Below are 9,570 nucleotides of genomic sequence, written 5' to 3'. Positions count from 1 at the left end.
AATAGACAGTTTTAAGGCTACTGTTGTCAGGAAAATGTTCCTTTATTGCTCACACGAAAAAGAGAGTTAAGTTTTAAATCAGTTGTCAGTATCAGTTTTCTCATTCCAGTTCATTCCAGGTGGTGTGACAACCACCTCGAATAAACCCGTGCTTTTAGTTCCCATTCTAATACACAACATGATCTAAGCAGCCGCACCCAGCTGGACCGCCGACAAATTCCTGTTCTTATCTCAGGCTCACTAGAAGCCTTATGTAATTAAACAATATTGTGACGAGGGTCTTATCTCAGGGCATTAACTTCTTCTTCCCTTGGCAAGGATGTAAGTGAGCTGGACCCAACTGGAAAGCTGTCCTGGCGCTGCTCTGAGCTCATTACTTTCTTCACAGTTTGACCTTTTAGTTGCAAATAAAATCTTCACAATGTGAGCTCCGACGTTCTTCAGCCTCGAGCCTGCGAAAGAGTTGAATGACTCTTCAAGGCCACCTCAACATTTGTCTGCTGTACAAGTGCTTTTGTAACCACTTGAGCACTCTCTTGGCTCCTGAGAGAGCTGATGCCTTTGCACAAGACAGTTAATAACAGCTAATGATACCGGGGCCTTGCCAGGAGCCTCGACAAGCACTTGGTTGTGTAACTCTAACTCGATAGGCATTGTTTTGTTTTGTTTTTTCCACTACAGATAGTACCCGCTGGCTATGCCTATGTAATTGGTTTGACCTCATGAGAGATGAGAATTGTCTCATTAATTTCAGTGGGTTGTTCAGTTTTGGAGCACAATGCGAAGTGCAGCAGGATTTCGTGGCTGATCAGTTAGCAACCTGCTGAATATGCTTGCACAATGCGGTTGGATAATTTAGATGTCTGAGATCAAAAAAAAGCAATTAGGTATTTTTATCTATTCCCTGGGGGCTTCTGAGGGATTGTACCTTGTTATCTCATCCCCGGGATTCCTCCAGTTTGGTTTTGAATATTCCCGGCATGAATTATTCTCTCTTGCTTTGAAAGATTATGGCATTGATTAACGGCTCTGACTCTCCAGTATTTTTTCTCTGCTTGTTTCAATCTGAATTTCTTTCTTTATCTGGGTATGTGCCTGGTTTCTGGGTGAAAGGAAAAATGGAAAGCTGTGAATCTGTAAGTACAGAGATGATGACAGCAGGAGGAAGAGGAAGAAAGCTGCAGAATCAATTAGAAAATCAGTATGTTGCACACAGCACATTTAGATTGCTGTCATTTCCCTCTTTCTCTTGCCCTGCTTTTAGACTTAAAAGTCAAGAGTAGCTGTATTTTGTTCCTGCACTGTAATCTAATGTGGACCATAGGTGACAGCACTTCTTAATGCAGCAGCGGTCATGCTTTACCTGCAGCAAAAAGTCCGTGACTGATGCTATTAGTGGGTGACATTATTAAGGAAAGGACCCGGGATGGCGTGCGGGATTAGCCATGTGCACTGCACTAAACCCGGCAGGGACACGTTCAGACAAAAGCATTAGTACTTCAGGCAAAATGGCACGACTGGGGAAATGTCTTGCCCAAAGAAGGGGGAGCTTTTTCTTATTTTAATTCCTCGACCTTCAGTAAAACTGCAGAAATATTTTCGAGAGAAAGTGAAAGAGCCACACTGGCATCAGAGGCGTTCATCCTCCACGGGGAGAGGTGCGTGAGGGTGCATGTCTCGGTGGTGCAGGGGTGCTCCTCCTTCCTTTATGGGCACTTTGAAGTGCGAGACTTTCCCTGTTCTGTCACCGCGGCTTGACTCCGTCTCCAGAGGAAAGACGACGGCTGCAGACGCAAACATGAGCTGTTATTATTGCGATGCTGAGAATGCAAGAGATGCCTGACAAAACCTGAAACACGGCATCTGTGCGAGCTGCCGCGCTCCGGCCTGCAGGCCTGGGCCATCCCGCTGGCTCGGCTGAGGCAGCCCGTGGCAGCTCAGGATGGCTGACGGGTAGCTGGCAGACTCCAACACCCCTTGCTAATGCGGGCAGTGACTGTGGCCAGCCATCCCCACAGGGCTGGGCCTGCTCTGCCGGGCAGGATCACCTCCATGAGCTCCCTGGCTATGGGGCAGCTGGGGCTGCCAAGGCACGGGAGGGCCCTTGGGGTGCTGTGGGCACCGAGAGGGTCGGCTGAGGGGCCACGGGGGGCTGAGGGGACCGCCACAGGGTACCGGCAGGGTCCTCAGAGCTGCGGGGCACTGCAGGCATCGAGGGGCCCCTCAGAGCTGTGGGGTGCTGAGGGGACCCCTGGGTGCCGTAGGGCGCTCCGCGGGCCCCGGGGAGCTGCCGGGGCGGCGGGCTGTGGCGCGGCGGGACAGGCGAGGCCCGCGGGGTGTCCCCTCCCGGGGGTGCCCCCAGCCCTAGGACCCTCGGGGTCCGCCGCTCCCGCCGCTGTCCGTAACCCGGCGGCGGAAGCGGCGTCCGGCTCCAGCCGCCCAATGGGCTGGTGCTGCGCGGCGGCGGGGCCCGTCACTTCCTGGCCCTGCAGCCGGCGGCAGCGAGGCGAGAAGCCGGGCCCGGGGGCGGCGGGGCCCGCAGCCTGGCCGGGGCTCGCCACCAACATGCCCTTTGACTTCAGGAGGTGAGTGCGGCCGGGCGAGCCGCCCACCAACGCCCCCCCCACCCCCATCCTCGGCGGGGCCGCCGCTCCCCGCCTGCCGCCCCCGGCCCTGCCGCCCCCGGCCGGGGCAGGCGCCTCCCGGGCGGGAGCACCCGCTGATGCCAGGCCGCCCCGCAACAGGGAGGCGAGAGCCGGGCCTGTGACCGGCTGCGGGCGAGGTGAAACCCGAGGGAGGGAGGGAGGGAGGGATGGAAGAAGTAGGTCTGGGCAGGGAAGGGACGTGGGAAACCGGGAGGCTCAGCCCAGCGAGCGGCTGTTATTGTATACGGCTGTTGTGCAAAGTACGAGGGAGGTGCGTGGAGTTTCGGGCTCCCTCGGGCGGGATGGAGGGGTGGAGCGGCGGGGCCGAGGGCTGCGGGTGTCGGGGTGAAGGCGCTGGGCCCCGTCTCCTCCCCGCAGGTCCCCGGGCTCCCGCTGGAGTGTGAGGAGGTCGCTCCTTACGGGGAGGCTGCCTGTGAGAAGGGCCACACGCAGGCCATGGCTCTCTGATGGCCAGGAAGCCACGTCGGCCCCTCCACCTTTGGTTTTGGCATTTTGAGCAGGTGTGAGTTGCAGGATTTGGCCTTGCTGCAGGGTGTCTGCATCCTGCGGGCCATAGCAGTCAGTTTCAGGTACCAAAGCAGAAGCGAAAAAGAACACTTTGACTCAAACAGAGCTAAAATAGCAACTGTGGATTCATTTTCTTTTTGAGCCATTCCTGAACCAAAGATCTGTAACTTTCCAAATTCATAGGTGCCACGGGGAAGACGCACGGATGGGTTTTCTCATGTAGGTTTTACTAGAGCATTAACATTACAAGAAAAAATACATACCTTTTTGGGAATTGAGAGATACAATTGTTGTTTGATTCCCCTCACGTAGGGCCATCCTGAAGCATACATTTGCACCCCTTTGAGATGATGGGGAAATGGTGATATTGCAGGTTTTTAGTTCTCCCAAACAAAAGTTGTGTTGTTGTGTTTCTGCTGTAATTCTAAATCAGGCCTCTCATTTATACAGGCTAACAGGTTCTTGTATGTGATCCATGGGGCACTATTGAACATGGAGGCAGTTGCTTCTGAATGAAAACTTGCCGAAGCTGGAAACAGCATCTGCTGGATCATGTGGGATCCGGGGCCCAGAGCCCCGTTTCTGCTTTTGTGTAAAATTTGGTAGAAAAAATTCTTCTCAGCTTCGGAGCCATTCTGCCAGCTGCAAATCCCATTGCCATCTATTTTCAGACTTGTACAATACATGAACAATAAGGGATCCTGGGTTGTGGCTGTCGCTTTGTAGTGGCAGATAAAGAAAATCTTATTTCAGATGTCTTTGAAAATGTAATTTTTGTTGGGTCTCAGAACATGCATGTGGAAACACTGGCTCACCAAGAGTAATCATGTTAAGAGACAGCACTAGTGCTTCACTTTGGAGTGGAACAAAGACGTTCAGTAAAGGCGGAATTGCAGAGTTTGTGTTAATGAGTTACAAAAACATAGAGGCATCAGTTTAGATCTGCATTTTAAAGATACACAATTGCAAGTAACATCTTTGTCATTCAGATTGGAGGATTAGAAATAGAAACTTCAAAGCACCTTCTCAAATAATGTAAGCTTGCTGAAGTTCAGCTTTTCTGCAAAGATGAATTTTTAAAAGACTGCCCTTGATAACAAGAACTTTGTACTTAAACATACAGAGAAACTTGTTACACGCAACAAACCACTTTCCTTTTTTTAGAAGCATGAAGAGAGTTCAGGACCAAAATTTTTGCAAAGATTAGAGACTATCTTTAAGCTGTTGTGGTTTTTGTTCATTGTGCAGTCAGTGAAAGAAAATCTGCTGAGGGTGGAAAATTTTACTGTCATAGGTAAAGTGTGATGCATACATTAAAAAAATGTACAGTTACTTCCTGTCAACTATAGAACATACAGTACTGTACCCTTAGGGAAATAAGGTTACCACCTGTAGCAAGTTTCTGAATGAAGAAGTGACGTTTTTCATCATACAAAATGCAAGATTTTTCTTTCGGAGATTTCAGCTGGATGTTCTCTTTGGCAGGTACAGTTTGGCACCCTGCCTTTAGGACACACTTTAAAGTGGGTGTTATGCCTATGTATGATTAGAGGGTTGGATTGTTAAGAAACTTTTAAAATTGCCCCTACATATCTTCTGGAGTATAAAATTCAGAGGTTCCAAGTGGAAAGGCATTGTCTTCTGGGAGCCACAGATTTCACAGGTGTGTGTTGCTAATGCATCTGAAGAAATCACTGTCCTTAACTGCTCTGCTAGGGCATTTGGGAAAGCAAGTTCTTTTTTTGTTGTATCCTTCCCTCACTTAGAGCTTTTATTTTTGATATTTTAGAGCAGCAGGACATTGACAGCTAACATCAGTTGTAGAGAGGGGCATAGTAGACCAACTGGAAGTTTGTGACTTGAGCTCTGTTTCCACACAAAATAGCTCTAGGAGGAGTAGGTTGCCACAGTCTCATCTGGAGACAACAGAGACACAAATGACAAGTAATGAAAAAAGCCCATGACCAAAAAAGTCCCTATTCTTCACCAACTAAAAGTCAAAGAAAGCATTTCCATCCATGTGACTACATCTGTTTCCTATCTCCTAGACTAATGGGTTCATATTCGGCCAGACTGAAGAACCTAAAGTTCTTCATGTTTCTTGGAAGTTGTCTCCATGGGTCTGAGGCATGTTGGTTGGTATCAGATAAGGAAATAGCTTGTTTTGTTACTTGTATTATTTTGTACTGTACTTTCTTTTTCTGTAGGACTTCTGTTTTCTTGGCTCATCAATGGTTCCCTTTGCTAATATAAAATCCATTTAATTTATAAATAAAATAATATTTTTGTAATTTCAAGTGAATAATAATTATTCTGTCCCAAGTATCTTTAGGGTTCTAATAATACTTAGTACTTACCTAATGCTTTTCATTTTTCAAAGCATTTCATTCGCACTAATCTCTACAGTCCTGCTGTGATGTTGGTAAGGAACCAAGTTTTCAGCTTCCAGATTGGAGCCTTCAGTACAGGTCTGTTTAATGCATGTCACGAGACACCAGCCCTCCTACAGAACTACTAAATCAGTGTGTATATCCGGAAGGCCTGGTTCTTTCTTATTTTTTAAAACCTACTTGGCTGCAAGAGAGAGACAGATTTTTCCTTGTTGCCTCTCCCCCTGGTTTGTTAGAACTTGTGTCAGCAAAGCAGCTTCATACCTATTTTATTGGGGATCTTGCGTTATATCGCAGGAGCTGAAAGGGTATTTTCCCCCTCAAGCCTTTAAGACCCAGTGTCACATGCGTACTTGCAGCATCAGTGAACGGTTAAAATCATAATTAGATTAAACCGTAAGCCTGGGTCATCTTGAATGGTGATTGTGGGCCAGAAGGTTTCTCACATGTTGTGCGATCCGGTTATCGGGGAGGCTTAGCTTCAGCAGCAAAAACCAGTGCTGGGCTTTAGATTGCTCTGGTGTTGAGAATTATAGCAGTGAAAATGAAGTTAACTCCTGTGCGCTGGTTGTAGACATGGTAGAGAGAAACGCTGCTGCAAGTTCTCTTGAATCTGTTGGCTTTTCTTGGCATCTGCCTATTTGCATGAAAGAGTTACTGATGGCTTTGTGGCTGACACTGAAACTTATGAACTATTTTGGTAGCATTAATTGATTAGACTGAGAAAAACTAAAATAGACTGCTCTGAAATCAAGTTTATGTTCTAATTGTGGGCAATTTTCAGTTGTGCCCTGGCCACTTTTCTGGGCATAGAGTAGCAAATATGTGTGAATCCTTATTTTTATATTTAACTGAGAAATTCAGAATTTATTTTCCACAATTAATTATTGTGATGTTTTCATTAGGGTTTTTTTGGTTGGTTTGTTTGCTTGATTTTGTTTTTGTGTTGGCTATTTTACAGCTCTTGATAACCTGAATGAAGTAACAGTATGTTATACCTGGATTTTGGAGGTCATGGGAAAAGAGCCAGGCTTAGAGGGGATTTAGATTTAAATGCTGATTTAGAGTGGAAGTTCTTTGCCTCAAAGACTCTTATTCCATCTGCATCTGCACAGTACAATGGACTCCCACAGTCAGCTGTTCTTTGGCACATCTGTGATAAATGATACTTTTTACATGGGTATTCTGATTCAGATGTAAACAACATTTTTGTTGTTTTGGGACACAGGCAGGTCTTTGCTTCGATTCCCGTATGTCTTTTTTAAATCAAATTGTCCAGTCTTAAGCAAAGCTGACACACTTCAAACCTTATTCCTTTTAGGAGAGGCAGTATGTTTGGCTTTAATTTAGACATGAGAGTTGTGATGCCTAATAGGCAAACTGATGCTCAAGACATCTGACCTGACACAGTTGCGAAACCAGTGATACAGACTGCTTCAGCAACATCAGGGAGGTCTATTTGTCCGCCTTCGATTTCCGACCAGATTAGTGAGGGCAAACCAGTAGATTGTAAGCGATTTGGAGTCTAAGGAGAAAAATCTTTTCCGAATTAAGCAACCCCTTGGACAACAATTTCTCATTCACTTGTGAGCCTAAGGAAAGTAGCTTTATCTTAGTCTTCAGGCTTAAGAAGGAGCAAAGCTTTCTTTCGTAATCCTACCATTTTTCTTCCGACAGGTTTGTGAGGGTCACGACTTAAAATCTTACTGTAACCCCTCAAATCTGACTTATACTTGTATGGGATTTGTTTGGCCTGCGTTTGAATATTTGCCAATTGTTAAGCAGAAATGGTGACTACATGATGTTTTGGCACGGCCTAATAAATATCAAATGTTAGTGGAAATGTACATGTTTGCTCAGGAGTTTTAATTTGGAGTCTCAGCTAGCTCCGTGTTTCTCATTGGATCATGGTGCTCTGTACTCCATCCACCTGCTAGCTCTCTCCCAGCACAATGTTTAACTAGCTGCATTAACACGCACTAGTTCATTTGGCAGAATTACTCGATGAACTTACTTTAACAAATGAGCTCATGGTGGTGCCTCTCCTACAGAAGGTACACGGTGGTGATAGCAGCAGGTAGGTGTGTTCTTGGCTGAAACAGCGCGGGGAGGACAAGAGAGAAGAATAAACAGCTAAGGCTGGCTAGTACGGCTTCTGATTAAACGAGTGGTGGCTACTGGTTTGTGTGTAGCAATGGTGTATCAGAAAGGTTTGTGTGTGCCCTGTACTAAGCTGTGCATGGTCATGTTCACTTCCACAGCCATAGACACTGCCACTTGTACAATGATTTTGTTCAAAATCTTAAATCCTGTATGTGATTGAGCTGGTAGCCATTGCTTCCTAAATTAACGTCTCCATGTTCCCCGTGTTCTGTGTTGATTAGATAGTTGCCTCTCTACACTTTGCAGGCTCCTGCACTTTTTGTCTCCAGCTACTGAAGCGATAGCTGACCGCTTCAGAGTGCCTGGTAACTCTACAAGCATATTTTCATCTTGAACCGCAGCCACGTCTGGCAAGTATGTTCCACTTCACATTGTGCAATGTCGCTGGTAAACAAGCCTTCCAAGTGGTATTGCTGCCACCTTACGTAATTACCAAAGTTGATTTTGGTGCCAGGCAGTACCATGACTAACTTTGTTTCAACAATAGCCCTTTGAGGGCACCTGAGAAATTATTCTGCAGTCACAGCAGTCAGACGGGCAAGCGGAGTTGTACAGATAGAGTCTATTGATGTTTATGCCACAAATAACTGATTATACATAGTGTGCATGTGTGTAAATATTTCTTCCTAAGTCTCCCTAATGCAGTATTTCTCTTTAAATATAGTTGGAGTAGAAAACTTTTCCTGAGTAAGTACAGAAGTATTAAGGTCTGGCTTTGTAGGAAAGTTTTGTATTGTTCCTTCTGAACTTTAACTGTCCTCCTTTGTTCACTCGTTGATGACACAGATGCTTTCTTCATGCCATCATAGTTCATTGCTGTGAAAATGACTGATTCACACTGTAAACAGAGTTGAAGCAATACCACCAGCGTGGAGTGAGAAGCTGTGGAAGTTGTTGAGCTTGTATTTTGAAGTGTGCATGTGTATTTTTTAGGCATGTAATTCAAATGGTGGAGGTGGTGAGAAAAGAATAGTCTTGCAATGGAAGAAGTAGTAGTGGAATCATCTGTTTTTTGGGTCTTCTAGCCAAGCACAAGCCTTGAAGTGTTGTCTAGGTATTCCTGTACTGAGCCAGCTGCCTCCAAAATGGAAAACTTGTTCTGCCAAAAAACTATTAACCACAATTTTACCACAATCTACAAAATCCTCCTTATACTGAAATGTTGGAGTATTTTAGTAGTGGTCATGGGAGACACACACATAAGTAGGGACCGCAGTAGGCAGACAGTGTGATTGGTTGCATTTGAATTTCGGGTGCTTGGATGTTTGTTTTTTCCTTTGGTTTTTAAGGATGTTTCCAAATGAGACGTATCTAGTTTAATCCAGAGAAGCCAGAAAGATTGGCATTTAATAGAATAGCCTTCAAAATGCCATGTTAATATGGATGGGCATGTATTACTGCTAAGAGGATTCCAGGCAGTCATGGTGGCTTAGTATTTATTTCACAGTCGTATCCTAAGGCAGATCACTTGCCTCCCTAATTGCTGTCCGTTTCTGTAGACCACTGTGTGCTGTGAATAAAACAGGGTTGGAGAGTCTGGTAAAACATCAGTACAGCCAGTAATGTAAATATGACTTTGTGTTTTCTGATAAAGGTGAAGTCTCAGAGCCTCACACGGATTCCACATCACTCTAAATCAAATGTGACGCTAGTGAACAGCAATCTGAATCTGTCTGCTGCATTATAACAAGTTATACCTGGACTAACAAACACTCGTGAACGTGGTCCCCAACTACAAGTTGTGGCTCTATCTTGGGTCTGTATCAGTCATGTTTTTGTAGTGGGGTAGCATCAATACGGATGTTTCTTGGAAACTGAGTCAAAACCAGGAACTTCACTTGGAA

General features: G+C 45.6%; 1 protein-coding gene across 1 annotated transcript in view; it reads left to right on the top strand.

The window, feature by feature from the left end:
• The first annotated feature begins 2,478 nt into the window (after positions 1 to 2,478).
• The window catches only part of ERGIC1 (endoplasmic reticulum-golgi intermediate compartment 1), a 62,599-nt gene continuing 55,507 nt past the window's right edge, over positions 2,479 to 9,570 (top strand). Inside the window, exon 1 of the mRNA XM_054217203.1 lies at positions 2,479 to 2,585. Coding sequence (XP_054073178.1) covers positions 2,566 to 2,585 — 20 coding nt within the window. The 5' untranslated portion in view covers positions 2,479 to 2,565. The remainder of the gene's footprint in view (positions 2,586 to 9,570) is intronic.

This window comes from Rissa tridactyla, chromosome 11 (genome assembly GCF_028500815.1).
Source record: "Rissa tridactyla isolate bRisTri1 chromosome 11, bRisTri1.patW.cur.20221130, whole genome shotgun sequence".
Taxonomy (NCBI): domain Eukaryota; kingdom Metazoa; phylum Chordata; class Aves; order Charadriiformes; family Laridae; genus Rissa; species Rissa tridactyla.
Note: the sequence above shows the minus strand (reverse complement) of the source record. Positions and strands in the feature narration are given on the sequence as shown.